The 22,710-nt window shown below is 41.8% G+C and overlaps 2 protein-coding genes across 2 annotated transcripts in view; one reads left to right on the forward strand and one right to left on the reverse strand.

Annotated features, from left to right (window-relative positions):
• The first annotated feature begins 5,196 nt into the window (after positions 1-5,196).
• LOC112576694 (carbonic anhydrase-related protein-like) lies at positions 5,197-19,095 on the forward strand. The gene is given in 10 exon segments (XM_025259344.1): positions 5,197-6,351; positions 11,170-11,364; positions 14,227-14,339; positions 14,341-14,352; positions 14,613-14,651; positions 14,653-14,709; positions 15,054-15,116; positions 15,350-15,401; positions 15,662-15,774; positions 15,927-19,095. Coding segments are annotated over 10 exon segments (864 nt in total). The 5' UTR covers positions 5,197-6,269; the 3' UTR covers positions 16,065-19,095.
• LOC112576695 (1-phosphatidylinositol 4,5-bisphosphate phosphodiesterase gamma-1-like) overlaps positions 17,892-22,710 on the reverse strand; it is a 29,893-nt gene continuing 25,074 nt past the window's right edge. The window contains exon 33 of the mRNA XM_025259345.1: positions 17,892-22,604. Coding sequence (XP_025115130.1) covers positions 22,556-22,604 — 49 coding nt within the window. The 3' untranslated portion in view covers positions 17,892-22,555. The remainder of the gene's footprint in view (positions 22,605-22,710) is intronic.

A 22,710-nucleotide genomic window follows, 5' to 3' on the forward strand; every position in this document is an offset into this window, starting at 1 on the left:
ATCGCTTTTCTCGTCCTGCTGGCGGTTGCTATGTGACAAGGGAGACTACCTGCTTTATAAGAATTGTTTTTTCTTTTCACAGACATGTATCCTGTGTTTGTTGTTTTTTACTTCTTCTCGACAGGTGTCGTGTCTTCTTATATTTCCGGGAAAAGTAATCGGTCCTTGTTTTACTATCTACATGTTGGAAAGGTCATAGACACGTGTCGTATGCTACGCTGAAAGAACGTGCGTTTGTGTGTGCGCGCGCGCTTGCCTGTAAACTGTGTCTGTAAAAGAGAGAACACAGGTATGATGTGGTACGGAGAAAGGAAATAGTGCATCAATATATCACACATTGCTGAATGTAGGACGTGTAAAAGTAGACCCACTATGTGACTAGGCTTAGCAGATGTTTTACACGTGTTAAAATGGACTGGATAGTAGTGCGACATGTCGGTTAGACACGCCCTTAACAGCAATAAAAATACCAAAAAGCATGAAACATCAAAGACAATTTTCTTTTCAAACGAAAAAAGTAAGCCGGGTGAACTGACATATACATACAAGACAGATAATACACATATACACACAACATTGTAAACATGTACACATGAAAACACAACAAAGGTAATGCACACATGTACATAAGACACTGGATATACACATGCATATAGCACTTGGAATGCGCATTTAGACACAGCACAGGTAAATTGCATGTATACAACACATGTAGACACAACATGATGATACCCATGCGCTATTGCAGGAAAATCACTGAAACTCTGGTGGTGGTACCAAAACAAAGCAATATCAGACTGATTTTCAATATTTCTGTCCTACAGGTGGCTGAGCGAAGACTGTGCCTGGCATGGGCATTGCCTTGGTGAGGCTACAAGTCTGAAGATCTGGTCCTTGAACTCGCATTTGAAGCAATGGCCACAAACGTCAGAACAGTGCGGTTAAAGGAATATCTTGATGGCTACCTGTACAAAAGTATGTAATATCCGGTGTTCTTTCCAACCAAAGCTCTCTCTTCTCTCTTCTCTCTCTCTCTCTCTCTAAAATGTGTTGACATTAGCCACAGAATTATGGGGTCTAGAGGAAAAAAATAGAAAAAATTCACGTTTTGCAATAAAATAATTATTAAACGACCGCCACGATAGTTCAAACAAAATAATATAGTGAGGTAGATATCCCTTACATGTCATAACAGGTACAGAATGTATTAAATACTGCTTGAAGATGATCAGATTGCATTGAAACAAATTAAACAGACAGGCACAGGAAATGTCGCTTGTACACAGCAAGAACTGAGTGTCTAAGTTAAAAACGTTTCAGATGGGTTTGGAGTTGGATTCAGCGATTTTTAGTAGACTTCAAGGACTGCTAATATATATTTTTTTTTAAAAACTGGTATTCATCCTTAGACGGTGGTAGCAAATATGCGTGGCTACCAACCATTTCAGTGCTGAAACCAGAAAAATGCCTTACGATTGTTACCAGTAAATTGTACAGAGCAGCAGGAGGCACATCAGACTTGGACTTGACTATCAGAACAGATGGTTTTGAAGGGATGACCAGTACGACACCTGGCTATCATGTAAATTGGACTTTGACGATGCCATTTCCTTTTTAAATTCCCAGTATATACAGATGAATGAAAACATGGAAACTTCTATGAAATATCATGCTATCGCCAGAGACCGCTTTATACTAACTCTTCTTGTAATGATGACACAACTATATTCAAGTTAAATTAACTCATTGCAAAGGCCGTGAAGATTACAGGTAACAATGTTCATTAAACTTTTACAATGCAGGGATCGCAACTTTTAAAGAATTATGCTAAACATATATATATCAAATATATGAAATATACATATCAAATATGTCATATCACCATTATTATTGTCAGCATAGACAAAATATATCTTGCCAGAGGAAAAATAATGGACATGTAGATATGGGTAATATTAAGGAAGTTTATTATGTATAGATCCAAGTATTTTAGCATATTACTAATATTTTGAAAAATATATTTATACTTTTTCATTAGTGGAATCTGTATTAACACAGCTCCATTCACCTGCCTGGACATACAATTGTTATATATCACGAATATTTTTGTAATCTCCCTTGTCTTGACGTCAGAAACTTATAAACAATAAACATTTTTCATGTTGTCTCTCTTAGTTTAATAAAATTAAGGGAAGTAATCCACAAGATGAGGGTTTTATCTCGTCAGAGTGGTTGCGTCCCATTAACTGACGGCGGCCCCCACCCTCCCTCACCCAGCTGCGGTCAATGACCGTAAATTTTCCAGCATTGTTTCCCCCTCCTTTTTTTCGTTGCTGTTAGTTTTGTTTGCTTGATTGTTTTATATCACCTGGTGCTTGTTGTTATGGGGTTTTGCTGCAGGCTGGGGTCACAGGTTACGGGCAGTGCATTTTTGTGTACTTTGGTCTGAATACTGTCTGCTTTACTTTTATGTGTGTGTATATATATATAGTGTGTGTGAGAGTAGGAAGAGAACAGTGTGTGTGCGTGTCGGGGGTGGGTGTGAGGGTAGGGGGAGGACTGTGTACGAGTGTGTGAATGTGTACGTGTGTGTGTGTGCCCTTCGTTTCTTCTTTCTCTCCTTCCTTTGTTTTTTAATTTGTTCATTAGATTCATTAGAACGCACCCTAAAACACTCACAGAGAGAGAGAGATGTAGATATCACAAAAATTGAAACGCAATACACACAAAGAAAACAAACACTGTCTTAAGTAGGTGTCGAGGCAGACGTCCGCCCACCCGTTACCTAGTAAGGGAAGAAGCTGATCGTTCCCTCACCTGGTCAGATCGTTGGGTAGTAAGATGTTCTTGATGCCTGCTTTATGGGAGGGCGGTGCCCTAGCAGCTCTCAGTGCCTGACCTTTTCAATCCCCTGTACAATCAGGAAGGTGCTGCGGGGTTTCCTACCCGAGATAACAGCCACCCGAGATGTCAGTCAGCTATTGTATTCGCAAGTCGTGTTCCGAAACCAGGGATTATGTTTTGTTTGAAACCACAGGTATCTCTTCTTCTCGCGGAATGTTACTGGCAGCTGAATCTTTCAAACCTGAACGTCACATCCTACCTGTAAGCTACGTCACCGGGTATTATAATCTCGCGGGTTTAAGTGTAGCTGCACGTGACAGTGGGATCTGTGTCTCCATGGTGATAAGGCACTCGTCGATACTGTCCCTGTGCTATCCGCTCAGCGAACATCTGTTTAAAAAGGGCTTCCCGGTCGTTGCCACGGCAACGCTAGCGAGGCATCATCGAGCTTCGCTTATCAGTCACGCTCACGCACGCGCACACATGGAGAAATGGAGAGTTTGCATCATCAGAGGGTGAGAGGCAGACAAACTTCACATACACACATACGCACACACTCACTCTCGCGCGCGTTCTCTCTTGCTATGTCTCTCTATCACTCAGCTTAGTAAGGGGCTATGCCTGGGTGGGGTGATATCAGTCTTAAGGTTAAGCAAGAGATTTTGTACTTAACGGAATTAAGTCTTCTTGTGCACACCGATTTTCTCTATTTAAAGTTAAGTCAACAAACTAAGGTCATGTTTAAGTTCACTCATGCACACCATCGTATGAGACGATCGCACGGCTGAACGAGACTGTGAGGTGGGGAAAGGGTGGCCAGGGGTAAGTGAGGGGGGGTCGTCCTAGTTTGCTGTTCACAGACATGGCACAGGATGCTGTCAACCCTGCCGTCTGCTTTTCCAAGACACTCTCTGTTTACTCAAATAAACAATCTGCTGTAACCAATAAACTTTTTTTATCTGAGCTGCCTGGTGATTTCTTGACCTCTGCATCAATAAAGTGAAGCAGACACATTGATTCGTATCTGTGCCCACCTCCATCCTTTGCGTGGGATGTTGGTCCCAAAGTCAGCTTCAATCGATGGTTGAGAAATCCCCTTCCACAACTCTTGTCTTGACCCAGTGCCCACATCACTCACTAATTGCCTTTACAATAATTATAAATAAAAGAGATAAATAAAAACAAACATAAATAAACTAATGCATAGAGAGATTTGTAGGCCACAGTAAAAAAAAAAAAAAAAAGGCAGTTAACCGTAAAATGTTGCAGTCACTTTTCCTAGGTCTCATCAACTGATTGACCAAACAGAATGTCTCGGGTGTGTGGTATTTGCTGACTCAGACGTGCCTGTTCCAGCGAATACCGGGTACAGGTTTCAACTGTATCAGCGAGCTTGCAAAACGAAGACCTCTGCAGCTGTGATAATCGAAATTCGAAAGGGCGACATATCACGACATGCAGTTTCACAACTTCATTGGTGGCGGGTGGTGTGGGGTGCACGTAGTTTCTACCTGTCCTGTGCGCTTGCCCGTAACAAAAGATGGGTGTCGGTACCTGTTCATCCTGACACCGTGCCACGCTTGGCATTTAAGGTTTTGGGTGACACTTCGACTGCTGCCGTCAACAATCCGTGAGTCCCGGGTGAGATATTTTAAGGTATGTTAACGGTCTACCAGGGTTTGCAGGCGATTCTACTGTCGTGTGATTTAGAGCTTAGCTGACTGCTAACCTGTGTGACTGTACACGATGGACATCTGTATAATTAGAGATAGAGCTTGATCGTCTCCAGTTCACAATTAATAATCAACAGCAGACGACTAGTGAGCATCATCCCTAAATACATCAATGATCGACGAGTCCCTCCCGCTATCACAGTCCACACAAAAGTCACCAACTACCCGGGGTACAGCCGTCAGCCTGCAGCACGTTGCTAGGCGCTGCTATGTTCACACGTTAAGGTTTATCTTCTAGAAGCATCTTAGCTACTGCTTTGTGTTTACTTTCCACTCAGCGACACAGCCTGGCCCCTGAGTGCACTAAAGCCATAGTTGTCACAGAGAAGTGCGATCTACACCTGCAGCCTGGAGTAGTTATAGCTACAGGTAGGCAAGAGGGAGCCAATAGATTACATAAGCCGACATCCTGTTTCCTGTTAACGGGACCGTGGATGCTTCCAACGACGACCACAGTGAGGTATAGCTAGTCACCATGAATAATGTGGAGATATGCCTCCAAGAAAGTCCTGTGCTGTGGTTTGTGCCCTTGGCGAGATTTTTAATCCCGATTTTACCTGGTTATCAGCTGTTACCTGTTAAAGGTCCACTAGACATAGCAATGTTGACCCCGGGTAGACGTGATGGTCGGCAGGCACTGCAATATTAGCTCCCTTTCACTAGAAACGATCGGCGGGGTCCTCCACTGTTCTTTGATCTTGCCCACGGGTGCACTAATGGCTGTCGGACTATCAGAAGAATGGATGCAAAATGACGGACAACTCCTTTCTACAATCATCATCATCATCATCATCTCTCAGTCACGATCTCGGGGACGTGCTCGGTATGGACGCCATGTTCCCGACAGGCGGCGCTAGTAGCGGGACATGCCGCGAACCGCGACATCGATCGCAGGTGCACGCGCGAGGCGGCGGCCAGGTGCCAGATAGCAGGTGCGCCTTGTCTTGCAGTGCCCGCCACCAGGCTGGCGGCTGGCCACATCACCACCATCACCACCGGGGGCAGCAACGACTTTACCGAGGAAGCAGATGGACGCGTTTCACGGGCCCTTTGCATCTCGTGTTGTCTCTGGTCTTCACTCGCTCTCCCAGACTTCCATCTCCCACTCGATGGTGTCCTGCAAGCAGGGAGAATGCTTTTCGGCTTTTTTGGAACATCTGGCGAGAAGTTCTGCAAGTTTGGCGACGTCTGACATGAGATTCTGTTAATTCTTTGAAGTATACCGTGATATAATGTTTGTTTGATGAGGTTCTTACAAAGTTGAAAAGTTGGACTGTTGAAGTTGTTGAATTTATACAAAGCTGACAACCAAGCGCCATAATAATCACTCAGCTTTCTGAATTCCTTTTTCACGAATTTCTAAGCATCGATTCTTTTGCTGACGATCGACGAGCTGATGCTGATTGTGAGCGGCGACCGTGACCTCATCAATACGTTATCATGCCGTTAGACTGCGGTGTAGCACCACCTCCCCCCTAAATCAAGCTGAGTGACGTCACGCATAGATGCTGATCTACCAGCGAGTCATGGCCCGGTGACCCGGCGATTGGAGTTTTTATGACCTGTGCTGACTTCTATCAATAAAATTAATCCCTAACGAAGGGTGAGGTGAGGGGATCGAGCGTGTTGTGAACCAAGCCGTGGACAAAGGTGAACGGCTGTCGGGTTGTGCGGGTGGCTGTGCCGTGGAAGATGTCAGCCTACTGGGGCATGGAGCACGTGGCCCGCTCCCGAGGACGGCTGCAGAGGACCCGTATGGTGGAGGGAAGTCAAGGTAAGTGAACCATCGAACCAATTTTTCTTTGCATCTTCAAGGTCTGCTTTTCTCACTTTGTGCTTCAACACACATACTGCAGGTATAAGACAGGAAGAAAAAAATTCGCCTTGAGTCCTTGTGATCTGTGATTGGTTGATTGGCTGGTGAGCAGTGTTAACGACGGAACTTTCACCGTCCGACACGAAAGAATGGTTCAACCCGGAGGACGGAGGACTTGTTAGGCAAGATGTAGTCATGACCACTAGAGAATGAGACGCCAAGAGTGAAATTCACCCATGTAGGGTTCCATTGTCACAGAAACAATCAAATGCACCATGTGCCCCTCACTTCCCCTCCCCACCAACCATTCTCTCCAGCCTTAGGGTAGAAGTTTAACTTCCTCAATAAGCAACCTTTTTTTATTACAATATTAAAATATTTAAGATAGGTAGTCTTAATTAAGCAGCATTTGTTTAGTACAGTATTTAAATTCAGAAGAATCTGAAGGAAGGGTCGTTTCTGTTTGCGAGAAGCCATCAGACATCCGGACAAGATAGAGGTCAAACTGTGACGTCACATGGCTACGCCTCGAGCATCCTGTTCCTGCTGTACCACTCACATCGCAGTATCGACGCATCCTAAGCCAAGAATTAGTTTTTTTTTAAAAAAGCTTTGACAGACTTGGTTCGCTCGCTGAATGTCATCTCCACCTCAATTAAATGTATGAGTTTCTTTAATAAGCTGCCAGTAACGATTGAAACCTTTCAACAGCGTAAATAAGTCTGTCCTGTATGTCTATACTTATGTCGGATATTTTTAGCATTGTCTAGCATGGTAGTCAAAGAAGTGCTTATATGAATACCGTTTCCTCAAAGTGGAATATATATATCCCAGGATCAAAGCCATCCAGTGCCACTGACGGTTTTTTCCGCCATCTTAAGTGTTACGATCATACGTGGTGTCCCCAACAAGTATCTTTAGTAAAATTCAGTTCTTTTATGATTGTCTGAAGATCAAATAAAAATGCTTGGTTCATAATCAAATCTGTTTATAAGTACGTTTCCTATTTCATGTTGAGTGACCTTTTAATAAGATGTAATTAACTTGTGTCATTATTTCAGTGAGGTGGTAAGCAACCTTAATGTGATCCCTCTCTTTGGACCATATTGCTATTTTTTTAAACCTTACTCTAAGAGCAATACCCTTAAAATGATACTGTGTTGTTTCCTTGAAACTGTAATTAACACCTAGCAACATAAGTGTTCATCCAATCAATCTTTATCATCTACAAGAACATGTATAATGCTATGTCAGTTAAACGACCTCTCTCTCTCTATTTCTCTTTCCTCTCTCGATGCTTCTCCTTCCCCAACTCTAATAATCAGGTACCGATTCCCAAAAGCTGGGTCGACTGGGAGAATCACTCTGCGTCACACGGGTATCGAACCGTCGGCCCCCATGTTAATTCGGACTCCAGTACTCTAACCACTGGGCTATTCGCTTCCCGTACCCATGTGATAGCTCTAAAAATGTGTTTTCCCCTTACCCCTCATGTTTTAGCTTTCCCCCTCACCTACTCCCTCCACTCTCCCGTAAATAATGGGTTTTCCTAGACTCCCTCTGTTTCTCTCTTCCGCATAAACCGATGTTTCCACAAACCGTTGTAGAGTGACTTACATCAGGTCTCAGGAATTTAGCTTTTTTAGCTACAGCTGGCTCTGCAAACTTCAGTCCTATATGGTGTTGGACTGTCATAACTTTTACTTTTGAACTATTAAATATTTGTTCTTTGATATCTCAGTTTTATGAACTGGTAGCAGTCAGCTGTCGTCTGTCATGGCGTTCGTCCTTATCGTCCACCTGTTGTCAGTGATCACTTGGCTGCCAGGTAACATAAGCCTGCAGATGTTTAGGTGTTTATATAGAAAATGTTGACTGGCGGATATTTTTGTGCTCATATAACACTGAGGTGTGTATGCACAGGTTTGTTGTACAGTCGCGAGAGACAAGTTAGTATTATGGGTTAGGAAAGTGAGTGGTGATCACGCTGTACAACGGAAGTACTGTTTCAAAATGGCGGCTTATGAGGTGCTATCATTTAATGAAAACTATACAGGATACAACCATTTTTTAAAGCAAAGCTGATTGTTAATTATCGAATAAATAATGTGCAAGAAGCCGACTTCTTACCATTATAGTAATGGAGTGCAATATTTTTAATGATTGGGTAAAGCTCACTGCAAGATGCTGTTTGAATGGCTAACTTCTTTCATTCTTGAAATACACTTCTGCAAACATCATCAAGTCCAGGTCAAGCTCACCAAGAGAGATGTCATGATAGTGCATGGATACATCAACTCTACGAAGGCACCAGCCACTGAAAGAGCTTGGAATGTAAGTATATGAAAGGCGGATCGTCGTCGCTAGGAACCCAACAATAATGGCGGCCATATTTCTCTCGTGCATGAGCATCCTCAGCGCTCTCTTGCCAAAATCCCTCGTCACTCTTCCAAAGTGGATGCTTTAATTACAAGGTGGAACACTCGCTTCTCTAGTGAAATACTAGCTTAATTTCTCTCGTTTGGGCGACGCACCTCGGTAGTTGTCAGCCAGGCGGCTGGCGGAACGAGTCAACTGGGAGGGTCGGTCTGTCAGGTGTGATCTAAGCCGCGACAGGTGAGCTGATTTGTTGCTTCACCAAGCACCCTAGTTACATACAGACTGCAGGCTGTTTATTTCACCCCGGGTGCCTTTACCCGCTTTCTCTCTCGGAGAAGTCCTCGGATCCTCCCGAGTTATCTGCCCACCCCTTACCCCCTTTCATTCGTCCATAGTCTGAGTGACAGAGTCTCCCCACCCACCGCCCCAGCCTTAACATTCAATAGGTGACTTCTGACTACGGGCTTCAGCTTGTTGTGTACTGCAGCATGTAGACTGTCCATAAGTCGTGCACATACGCTGCAGCACTAGCTGTGCATGACAGTCCGTAGGCTGCAGCAAACGACTGCGTCGCTGTCTGAACGAGTCGCGACTTTTTTATTTTATTTTTTTCATTTATTTATTTAATTATTTATTGCACTGACTGCCATGCATGCTCACGCCATCTTTTAAATTTGTCCTTTTATGGTGTCAACACTTCAGATAGCTTTACCGGTAGCTACATTTCTTAAAACCACTACAATGCGGTGGGTAGAAAGAGTAGTTTTCGGTGTGAACATTGCAGGTTCATTGTAACATGGTAGATCTTTATTATAATTTTTTTTTAATATACACTCTTGTTTATTGTTGTGAACAGTTTGAGTGTATTGGCTTATGATTAAAATTTGGGGTTTGTGCTAGGGGTAAGATTTTGGCGTCGACTTTCAAAACGGAGAGACAGAAGAAAAAAAAAACGACGGAGGCCGAGATTTGTCAAGCTGGCAAATCGAGTTTGACTTGTTCGTGCGTGCATACAGCCAGCCAGCGCCCAGGCCAGGGGTGGGGATGAGGGGGATGTCGGGTACGGTTGGCGCAGCAGGGATTTCGTGGCTGCGTCAAAAACGCATCAACAGTCGAAAGCCGTCGTCGTCGGGTGTTCCTCCATCCTACTCTTCCGGTGGGTCGTCGATGTCTGCATGCACCCGTGTACACAACACAGCTCTGCACGCGCGCGCCAGCGCACACAGCACGCGCTCTGGGGTGTCACAGCGTGCACCTGTTATGATCAGACCTGTAAACATCTCCATTTCTCATCGTTGGAGACAGCGTCGATGTTGCTGACGTGCATCTGGTCTGGCGACGGAGACGACGACTGTTGATCACCGGGTGTAGCTCGGCAGGTGCCACTGCGTCGTTGTCTGTATAATCTACGATGGGTAAGCAGCATTTCATAGTCTTTATTGTCAGTCTGTTGACAAACACGGCCTGCCTCCATGTCAGCTGAGTCGTGGAGCTGTGTGTACGTGTCAAAATGTGAGTACACGTGCGTGTTCTCGACATCGATGAAGATATCGCTCTTGTTGTCGCAGTAGTTGTCGAAGAACATTCATTCCTGCGTCGATGAAGATTATCTGCTTTAGAAACCTTCTCGACAAGGGTTGCTGTGCCATTGTCATCCAATCTTGCTGGATATATTTGCTGCTCAGAGGCAGACGACAGGAGACCGCCATGTTGCCCAGAAAGTTATAAAGGGGACACGAATCGATCTGTTGTCAACAGCACTAATCACAAATGTCGGCTGTAATCATAGGCTAATCTGTTCGCTTGGGGACATGGAGTTAAGAAGATAATTCACCCCAAACAGGGCCTGACGGAGCTTATTTAAAATTACTTCTCGATTCGGCGAGAAAACGCTGCGACTGAAAGAAAGAAATTTTAATTTCTTTTAAAAAATCCTTAACCTTACTCCTAAGCCCCAATATTATGTCTACCCTTTTATGCATTACTATATCGTCAATATTTATCAAGATTCAGACATTTGATTTGATTTTTAATTTCAGACTTAGAACCCGTTTTGGATGAATTTTCATCTTGGTGTCAAATATAAAAAAGCCGAGTTCGTTTGAGTGAAAGCTACATCTCTTCTCTGTCTAGGACTAAAGAGTTGCACGGTCAGGTCAGATTATTTGAAATGATTCAGGAGAAGTAGATCAAAGGTGAGAAAGATCAATCGTGATGAGACCTTTGTAGTTGCCGCCTTCCTTGTGTGCACCCGAACTTCTTATTTCCTTACTTTGATACCCGACCGCGAAACTAAAATAGCTTTTTGCTGTAACCATCATCAGTTCCGCCTGTGACAAAAGCTTCGTCACTGATTGTTGTCTTCCTTTGTATAACTGACAATATTTGATTGTCCAGAGCACGCGGACTGGGGGCTGTATTTTCCGGAGGCCACAGGATCTCGCCAATCACCTATCGACCTGGTGTCATGTGACGCTCGATACGAAGAACTATTGGCTAACACGCCTTTACAGTTCAGCTACTTCACGTCCCGGGAGACGGACATCCTCAACAATGGCTACACTCTGGTGGTGTTTCCACGAGCCAAGCAAGGTGATCTGTCGCTCCTCCATCCTCCAGCCCCGCTCTCTAACGCTGTTTTCTAGTCTGTCCATTCTGGCATGGAGTTCTGTGACGATCTGGTCTGTCTGCAGCTGGAAAAGTCTGTGTCTGCCTCTTGGTGGCCTCCCCGGTGGTCTGGCTCGTGCTGTGTTGATGCCGCTGACTCGGTCAGTCGTTGTTTTGTCAAGATGTCTACGTGAAAGCAATGTTTTACATCACCAAGATAATGATAAATAACCAGCCAAACAAAAAAAAAAAAAAAAAAAAAAACTGTGATATCCACGATAAAGACTTGAAAACAACGGGATGTGGAAAAAAATGGTGGATGAGCTAAAATACCATATCATTTATCGTTTTCGTGTTATTTTTTGTGAACTGTTTATGTCTGCCTTGTGAACCTATATAACCTGTACAAGGTATCGCCTTTTATGCCGCCGTGTGAGTGATTGAAGCTGTCAGTTGTCTAAAGACTTGTGATGTGAATGTGGCGATCTTTAGTGAACGTGTGCTTCAGTGATGTCTGCATCTCTCGTGTCTCGCCCTCTCTTCTTGCAGCAGACAATCCGGCCGGGCCTCGCTCAGAGTCTGTGCCGCACTTCTCAAGTAAGTCTTTCTCAGTGTTTCATGTGTCTGACGCACCACACACCACCACACACCACCACACACACACACACACACACACACCACACACACACACACACACCACACACCACCAAACACACCACACACACATACACAGAGATATATCAATATAACCGCTGTGACGGAGAGGTGGGTTAGCGACAGTTGCTCACCCCGGGTACCACGGGGGTCGTGAGCAGACATCATACACCAAAGAGGAATTTCGTGAGGCATCGTGAGGATGACTTCGATCACCTGACTCAGTTCGCGTGCACTGTCTATTTATAGCTCAGCGTGTGCTATACATACTCGCATCACTTCACCTTGTGTCAATGTAGGAGACATTTATTATCACTGATTCACATCAGCCTTTCAAAGAAATCTTTTAGTCGACTTTCTGGGTACATTCTGACGTCCGTCTCTAGCGATGTATCATTAAACTTTGACATTTTAATTTATCGACAGGATGGCACGGGTGTGTTTGTGTGCGCGTGTGTGGGTGCGTGCTTGCTGTGGCATTAGGTGTAAAGATGACGACTGATCAGTACTGTCTTTCACATTGCTAAAATGCTCTAAAAGACTGAAGAAAGCAGTGTTTTAACAGCAGACAAAAATATTACATGTTACGACTTTACCGAAAACCGTGTCCATCTATAAGTCTTCGTCATCTTACAAAGAGTAATTCTAATCTATGTTTATATGCCATCTGCTTTCTCTGGATCAATAAGTAACAAACCTTGGTTTTAAGAAAAGTCTGATTTCTTTTTTCTATAAATAGACATGTTGACGGCACTGGTTCATTCATAAGGGGAAATCGCATGCACTTAGGAAAAACACATGAAATCATTGATGCGAGTCGAGCTCTGTATTTTGTGGTCTTCGCGGCTTCGTATCGCCTGTAACTGTAACAATGTATGATAAATATTCATGGTCTCATTTTATGCAGCCTGTGGTTTATTGACATGTTTTGTAGTCTTCTATTACAAAGACCTCGTTGTGAAACTTGTGGCACTGTTCTAATTCCTCACCTGTTAGTCAGCTCGACATTTATCCATCGTTAGCTCTGTTGTCTGTAGTGGCTACTGATGCCAGGTGTTTCCCTGTGTTGTGTACAGTTAGTAGTGGCTACTGATGCCAGGTGTTTCCCTCTGTTGTTGTTTACAGTTAGTACTGGCCTGTACTGCCTGCTAGAGGGTCAGGTTAGATGATTGTTGCTGATCGTAACTTGGTTGTGCTGACCACTGTAGTGTAAGCTAGTGATGGCTTGTGTTGTGTCACTATAGGCCAGTGTAGTATAAACGGGGATTTTCATCCACTGAAAAGTTGATAATGGTTTGTATCTTACTCTATAGTGAAAAGACAGTTTATGTTTTGCATCGAATTTTTCCTCTTATTGAATATTTGTGTTGAATTCCGTGTATTGATAGTGACTTTTATAAAGCAGTGTTTACAGCCTTGAACAAATGAATTGATAACATTTTACATGTATTGGTTTCTTGTCGTGTTTTGAAAATGTGGGTTTTTGTAGAAGATATCACTGTATTTGTTTCGTTGGGTTAGAAGAGGGGACGGTGATTAGCTGCGCACTGACATGGAGGAGACTGGGTGCTCGATGCAAGTTGCACACATTATTGAAATAATTTTCTGTGCAGTGTATAAATCCTGAAGTTCAAAACAAGCACTCAATAACATGATGATTGTAGTGGTGTGTGCAGCAGTGCAAGTGTTGTTGTAGTAGTAGAAAATTAACCAGTAATGCTAATGCTGTTGTAGGGGTGTGTACTCACGCCAACGGCACTGTAGTCGAAGAAAAAAGTCTGTAGTACAGAATACTGTTGTATCAATGTGCAGTAGTATGGCTGGATAGTAAAATTAATTTTAGCACTTTTTGGTTACTTTTTTTATTATTTTATTTATTTATTTATTTTTGGTTTCATTCCTAAAATTGTGTTCTTTAGACTGACGATTGTGTAGTTTCCTGTTATCATCACTGAGATTGACATTATCGGTAGTCGGATGCCAAGCACAGTACAGCCTTCGTTATTTTGCCTTTGATGTTTCTTTTTTAATTGTTTCATTTTAAACGGAGAGTACAAGCTGGTGCTACAATTTTTGCGCCCACTTTGTTATTCACGGTTACCTGTTTAAACTAGTATATTGTTAGAGGTGTGTAGTGCGGTAGGTGACGTCTGAGCGACGTGTGTAACGTGCATCTATGTGACGTGTGAACAGCCATGTCGGGTGGGCCGCTACCCCGTGGTATGGAGTACGAGCTGGCAGAGATGAGGTTTCACTGGGGCCGCGAGAACGGACGGGGCTCGGAGCACACGGTCAACAGCAAAGCCTTTTCCTATGGAGGTATAATCCTGTCTTCACTTCTCTGTAATGTCCTATGAAGATGTATTCCTGTCTTCACTCTCCTGTAATGTCTTATTAGGGAGGTATAACCTGTCTTCACTTCTCGGTAATGTTCTATGGAGGTATAATCCTGTCTTCACTTCTCGGTAATGTTCTGTGAAGATGTATTCCTGGGTCCTGTTGACAAATAATACACTTGTCCTCAGGTACCTGTCTTTATATGTTTTTATACACCTGTCTTTGTATAAACCTGTCTGCAGGTGCAGTTTGTACACTGGAACACACGATTGTACGAAAGCATTCGAGGCAGCAGTAGGTCGTCCCAACGGTATTGTCATCGTGTCGCTCTTCACGCAGGTAAGTCTTTTAGCGAAATTAATTGCGTCATTTGGCAGAATTGCTGAATTGCGTCATCTTATCGCAATCAGCTAATTACGTCATCAGCGGATCATCTAATGACGTCATTTTGGCGGAATTGCCGACACGTGATATTACCGAAGTGAGGTTGATGCATGACGACGCTTATTGTCCTCCATGGAATTCAGTGCACTATCAGGTTTACAGAACAGTTTTTTTCTACAACAGCGTTTCACAAAAACATGTAAAATGGCCGTCACTTGTCATCCCAACAGAGGAAAATTGCGTGTAAAATGTCTACTGGAAGACTGAGTATATCTTGATCTGGATTGTTGTGTCTACAGCTTGGGCGCGAACACCACGGGCTGAAGCTGATAACCGACAACCTGGAGGATGTACAGTACAAGGTACGCCAAGTTAGCATCATCTTGTGACCACCAATAGATAAATTGACTCTATTTTTGTTTGTTTGTTGTTGTTTTTCACAACTAGTTTCTGCTTCCCGATACTGAGATATTCAGTGTGTTACCTTTATTGACTGTCCTTACATGACTGTAAACTGACTATTATTGTCTGTAATATGCGTAATAACCTTAGATCGTATGTGGTTACCTGGCCCACCTGTTCATTTTCTTAACAGGGTCGACAGAAGACAATGACAGCTCCATTCAATCCGGGTTCTTTCATGCCGGGTACGTCATTCGTTTGTGCTCAGTATAGAGAAGCATTTCTTTGATATTTCATGCTGGTCTCTAAAGATTTAGAGAAGAAATTTGGCCTGAGCAGATACTTTTCTCTAATATTCTTTTATTCTAATATCCTATCCGAGATCCCACCACTCGTACATCGTTTTCAATCATTGTGTACTCGTTATTCGACAATTATTCAAAAACGCATTAGTTGATCATTATTCGATTATTATTCCATTGCCCAGATCATTATATTTACTCAGATCCTATGCTTCGTGATTACTGGACGTACGAGGGATCCCTGACAACTCCACCATGTTCTGAAAACGTCACCTGGATCTTAATGCGGTACCCGCTCATGGTCTCCTACCAGCAGGTACGGTTGGGCCGGCCTGCTTCTTATTCTCAAGAGTTGTCCTACACATATATGCATCGTTTTACTGAACCATTTATCAAAATACTGTGAAATAACTGCATATTTGCAAAGGGACATAGTCCAGAGGCTGAGTCAAATGCTTGGTGTTGCAGATGGAGGAGTTCCGGCGTTTGAAGACGCACAACAGGGGAGAGCAGCCGCGTCCTGGTGACGACGGCACCATGGCCGACAACTTTCGCCCCACACAACCTCTTAACGGCCGCGTGGTTCGAGCTTCGTTTCAATACTGAACCTTCAAACAGCATCTCATTCCCTGTGACATGCGAAGGCTTACGGAGCTTTTGCGTGATGTCACATTTTAGCGACAATAACCATTTCTCTAGTTCCCTCCCACCCATCTACCCCTTCCATCTCTGCGCGCGAACATGTGGTTGTTTGTGCGAACGGGGGGGGGGAATGGAAGGAAGCAAACAAACCATGTCAACAGGAGTTGCTAAAAATTAGTGTTGTCTGAAAAGTGTGCTTTTTCCCCCCTCTACGATAGTTTTGGTTAATAATTATTATGCGAAAATGTGATATCGTGGATACAATATTAATTATTGTGTTCGTGAGTACAAAAGGTCATATTTGTACTTTCTTTTGAAACCAGAAGTGTTCGTGACAATATTTAATTCTTGCTCATGTTGCCTTTTGTGGACAAAGATGTCCAACGGAGGTGTTTGTGAAAATACAGCTGTGCTCCAGCTCTTGAATTTTGTGCAGCGCCGAAAAGAAACTGTCGTGTACTTCGATTTTAGAGATGTCATCCCTTAAACCACGTTTCATTTGGTGTTATGTGAATATCCATATTGGTAAAGTTTCTACATCTTTCATGGTTTGATGGGGTAATCTAGCTCTGTCATACAGAAATCAAGTTATTTCCATGGGGAGGTATAGGCTGTCCCAGAGCGCCACAGTGAAGAATTGGTTTCACTCTCTCTCTCTCACCACAAACTTGTATTACTGGACTGCTGGCAGACAATTTTTTTTCCAGTTAACCACTAAAACGAGGCATGAGACTACAAAGCTTACGGTTTAGTCACATTCATTGTTTAGGGTCGCCAAGACTAACAGCGGAGAACTTCGCAAGAGGCTGTGTTGGTCTTGGCAGACAAGACAGCAATCCACCTATATACACATCCTTGCTCTCACATACAACACAGACGCGTGTAGGTGGACTGCTGCCTGTATCACGAACGTTTATAGGTGGACTGCTATATCTGTCTGCCGAGACCAAAGCTTAGCCTCTTGCGAAGTTCTCCGCTGTTAGTCTCGGCGAGCCTAAACAATGAACGTCACTAACCCGGAAACTTTGTGCACACCTGCCTCGTTTTAGTAAACAAAAAAAAAAAAAAAAAAAAGAAAAAAATCATCTGCCAGCAGTCTAGTAATACAAGTCCGCACATACAGTCACACGCGGCGAGCACAACAGCTGTTCGCCTGTGTAGATGTTTCCATATCTGACATTATTGGGGTGGATTGCGAGGGCTCGTGTTGTCCAGTCCACCCACCGGTTCTATTTCAAACCAAAGTCTTTCAACAAGAGAAACGGTGGAGGGACCATCTTGAGTTCATTTTATTTTTATTATTTTGTTGTGGATTAGTTTTGTTTTTTTGGATGGGTGGGTGGGGGTAGATAGTAGTCGGCACTGAACATCTTGATTTCATGGTATACTGTGCAGATAAAGAAAGACTTGAGGGTTGGGACAAGAAAACCATTTTATTCACTGTCATGTTTATGATGCTTTCCGTGTCCATCGCTACACAACTTTGCAGGTGTTTTTCTCCCCTTAACAACAGCTGCTATTCCTATGCTGTTGCAGCTGCTAAAAGTAAACATTGTTTATCCAGGTTCAGCCAAAGCTTGCTTTTGTCAAGATGTGTTTTAGTGACAGGTACATTTTATACTTAGTCATAAAGCTTGTGCCATAGGTCTCTTGGGAAAGTTGTTCACTACGTCGTCTTGTATTTATGAAGGGAAGGAAGATCATACTGGCAGATACTCCTCAGTCACATGACACAGGCATAATTATGATCTTTTTGCATTCCATGAAACAGATATTGGCCTAACACTTTTGTAAAAATAATGTAACAGCACATTTATTCACTATTGCTTAAGTCCACATAATTACATGAATGAAGCCCTCTTACAATCACATGCAAAATATAAATTCCTGGGGATCAACATGATTTGCCATGTATTGACTTGTAATTAGTTGTATCAGAGTTAATGTTAGTCTGACAGCAAAAGTTCTTTATTACCTGGAGGAAGAAAAAGTAAACATCTCAGGATGTGACTCAAACTACTGCATCCTGATGATCATCAAAGACAAAAATGATAATTTTCATCAATACTGAATGAATGACTTCCTTTCAGGAAAGAACTGATGCAGAAATTATATACTGTCAGACTATTAGCACTGTAGAACAAACAGGCACTCCAAGATCATGTTAGTGAAAATCTTTGATAAGTTACAAGAAATCACCATTTGACTTGTAGCACACACAAAAATTTGAAAATTATACAAAAATTGCTGGTTTTGATTTACACCATGAAAATGTATGTAACAAAGAAAAGAACACATCTTTTGACCTTTAGCTCAAATCTGCATAAAAGAATACACGGACACTTCTGTACATACGTGAATCATCCATATACGCATAATAAGGTACACAGACTTGCTTTCTTCTGATGCCACATGCATGCTAGTCAATTTTTTTTCTCGTCTGTCACAACTGTTCATCCAAATGTACACACACAGACACGTGCACTTGCTAAACTAAGGATTTTTTGTGTATATTTCACAAATTTGACAAATCAATCTAGCCACACACACTACTTTCTCATACTACACCAATTAAAAAGTAATTTTTTAAAAAATCCAAAGAAAGTATCTGAAGGATTCATGCCAGATTTTGGACATATACATTAATACATGACTTTCACAATCTGTAACAATCAAATCTCTCAATTTGCCTAACACATCACTAATTAACCAAGCACTATCTTACTGACCATATTCTATCACGTATCCTCAGCTGTCAAGCCTGGTCTGGGTACACTAACAGTCCATGCAAATGGTCTTCAAATGTCAACCTATTAATATCAGTTACTGTATCACAATTTAATGAAAAACACAAAAGAAGAAAATTTTAAGCACTTTATCACACTGATTTTTAAAAGCGTTTTGTGTTTATTAACATTAGTATGATAAATGTTTTTCAATGCTGTCTTGCTTTTAAAAACATTGTAATATCTTGATTGTTATTAAATGGCTGCAGTCAAATTTCACTTCAGTTGCTTTAAAAGCTCATGTTTCCCTTTCTCTCTCACATGCATGCACACACCACCACTGCCACAGCAGAACACATCTCCCTCACCTTCGACCATGAACATTTAACCTGTCTGTGACTATTTCATGACTGTTTCAGTACATCAACATTATAATTATGACAAACCCTGAGAAGGTGCGTCACGAGATCAATACTGATGTGCCCTCTGTGACCAACCCGTTCGCCTTCCTGCAGTAGCTCATCTAATGTGCTTCAGGGAAATTAATTCCAAAGAATGCGTTACACATGATAAATGCCTTGCTAAAGATTTTATATAAATCTGTTTTTGCACCACTGTTCCTGGGACCCAAATATGAAACTCATGTGGAATGTTGGACCATTTATTGCTATTTGTCAGCATGAGGTCACTTAACTGGTCCTTCTCTTACCATACCCTTGTCAGTCGCTTCTTCCACTAATATATCAGTCTCTATTGATCCAGTCACCTCCTTCTCCTTACCACCATCAGTCTTATCCCCTCCTAAAATCTCATCCTATTACCTTGCTCCACCAATCGCTGTCACCATTTCTCCAGTCACCAGCTCTCTACACACCTACCACATCTAGTCCTCCATTCAAATATTGCAAACCTTCAAAAAAATTAGTCTCCCTCTGCCCCTCCATGCGCATATAAACTTAACCCATCAGACGTCTGTGACAACAGATTATTTTAAAACAAGTCTGAGTCACATAAAACAGCATGTTTCATAATAAGTAAATATCAAGTTTTGTTCATACAATAAAGCAAACCTACACATTCCAGGATTCTTCAATCACTATCAAACCAAAAGTCACTTGCAACAGGGCGTCTCTCATCCTCCTCACTTTTGCTCTGTATCTACAAATTTGAATACATACATGATAAAATAAGTTGATGTTCTGGGTATGTGCACACAAAGGAATCCCTACTTTGAAAAAAAAAATCAAAGAATCTCAATAAGTATTAACTGAAAAAGGGCAAACTATAAACAGTTTCACTTTTGTAAAACTTATTTGTAGAAAAAGCCTTGATTGACTTGTTTCCCTTCAGCTATTTGCTGTCCATCTCTTTTTCACACACATGCACACATACAGTCATCAAGTGAGAAGTGAGGGTAGGAACTTGGAGACTGGATGAAAGTATAACAAAAATACTAGGACACATAACTACCAGAAATTGAGGAAAATGCAAAGTGCAGAAATGTTTTAAAAAAAGCCCTTAAATTTCTTACTTACATCAATTAATCACATCTGTGTCTGCATTTAACAAAATCTAAAAATATGCACAAAATCCAGCATTTTCCTACCTGCATTCTATGGATTGCCCATTAGGATAAAGCAGACAATAGGCTAACCGCCAAAATCTTCCTTAAAGATAGTTACTAACCAGCCAACAAACTCTAGAAAATAAAATGCTCATCCCCACACCACTATCGTTTAATCCCACTGAGGAAAAACCAGATCTTGTCCATGCCAAACTGTGCATACATTCATGGGAGCACTTGAAGGCAATGCTGACAATGATCACAGAAACACAATAAAAACATAACATGTTCAAGTTTTGTATTAACAAGTGCAATTAATGTCTTCTCTCTCTCTCTAGTACACCCTGGTTCTCAAGTTTGAAAGCCAGGGAACAATATCTAATTTTTTTTAGACGTAGCTCCTGCTGTCACTCTCTACTTTCTGAAGCATGTATCCCTCCATTGGAATTTTTTCCAATAGAGCTTTCCATAATAAACACTTCAAGGGTTATGATCTGATGAAGGAAAAAAAAAATACATGCAGTTCTTGTTTTACATTTCCATCACACAAATTTGACTTTACATGTAGAATTCTGAAATAATTCTACATTCCAAAACAAAAAGAAAAAAATAATTTGTTATATAAAAATGGCTGCTAAGGTTTCATAAACTGCTATACAAGTCTCCTAGTATGTATTATTTACAATTCAGTTATGTTGTGCCTTTTAAGATCTGTGAACAGATTATAGGTTGCACAGGTCTTTGTTCTATAAGAAAATGAGTAAGAAGAAGGAAACTCAAATTATATAAAAACTGCATGAAGTGGTGGTCAGCAGAACCATACTTCTGTAAATGAGAGTGTCTGTATACAAAGACTAGGTTCTGTGGTTGACTGTTTCCCCAGTATGAACTAAGCAAGCCAATTTTGCAATCAAGTCTTTTTTGGACTTTTTTTGAGACATTATTATAAAGCCATTTCAAAATGTCTGTCTGCATGATGCCTGGACTAGGACTGCTTGCCCACATCCCCCTGTAGCGAATACTACTATATTTGTGTAATGCGCTCCAAACCTAAGCTGCCATTTGACTAAAGTTAGAGCAGCAGCACATGGCATGAGCCTACAACAAACTGTAACACTGTGAAGTCACTGTTTCTGTCCCATAGCTATAGCAGCAGGACCAATTTACAAAAAGAGAGGGACATAACAGTGGGAATATTTGTAAATGTTGCATTGCATTTAAACAGCTAACTGATGCCTTCCATACAGCTTGTGCTAGTTATTTGCTACTTCATACATTATAAAATATATGACTTTCTGTTGTTTTCATTTATGCAGAAGAAAATTACGTAGATCATATGACCAGTGCACTCAACTATCTATCAATATGCTGAAAAATAAGACTAGCTAAAAGTGAAAAAAAAAACCTAATAAATAATTTTTTTTATATAACATCTAATACAGGGAAACACTGGCAGCACAAATCACCACAGAATCATGAAGGATTATTCATTATTCCAGAACCTTTTAATATATAAACAGAATAGTTCTTCCATCTGACAGCACAAATGTTGAAGATCAGAAGGTAATGCACAAATGTCAAAGATTAGCAGGTAATGCACAAAAGGCAAAAGTATTTATGACTTGTCCAGGTCCACATATTACAAATACCTTCCACCATTTCTTGATGTCGACTTTGTTCAATGCAAGCTTGCCTTGTAAAATACACGCAACACCATTTTGTGGACTTTCATAACAACTTGTGCAGAACTCAAGATTCCACTTATGTAAACGTGGACTTGCTTTTCAAACAGGACATACAATCAGATACATGCATTAGCAAGCACATACACATACTCCCACACTCTCGTTTGACCCACATATACGCATGCACATACACATCACAGACACAGCAGTGTGAGCAAGCGTGTCTCAGTTAATGTTTCACATTCTATGCTCAGTCATTGTAAGGTTATTCAAGGTTAAATTTAAATACAGAAAATCTGGAACATATCAACGCAAATTGTGAGTCCCAGCAGATAATGACGAGGTGAAGTTCTAGGCTGCCTAGCTGCTGCCCGGGCTATGTACTAGGCAGATGAGACAGGGTTTGGGATTGAAAAAGGAATCCAAAATATTCTGTGTGCAACTCTGGAAAATCACTGAAGTAAAGGTGTCAAAAAGTTTTCACATGTTAGATTGTCGTCTGTAGACTTTTTGATGCCGCTGGTTGAATCTGAAATGAATATTTGAAAAAAGAAGGACAAATGTAAAAGTTTATCATTATGACAATGGTTAGTTAATAATATTTTACAAGTCAAAATAAAAAAAATGAGGTAAAT

This window comes from Pomacea canaliculata, linkage group LG12, assembly GCF_003073045.1.
Source record: "Pomacea canaliculata isolate SZHN2017 linkage group LG12, ASM307304v1, whole genome shotgun sequence".
NCBI lineage: Eukaryota > Metazoa > Mollusca > Gastropoda > Architaenioglossa > Ampullariidae > Pomacea > Pomacea canaliculata.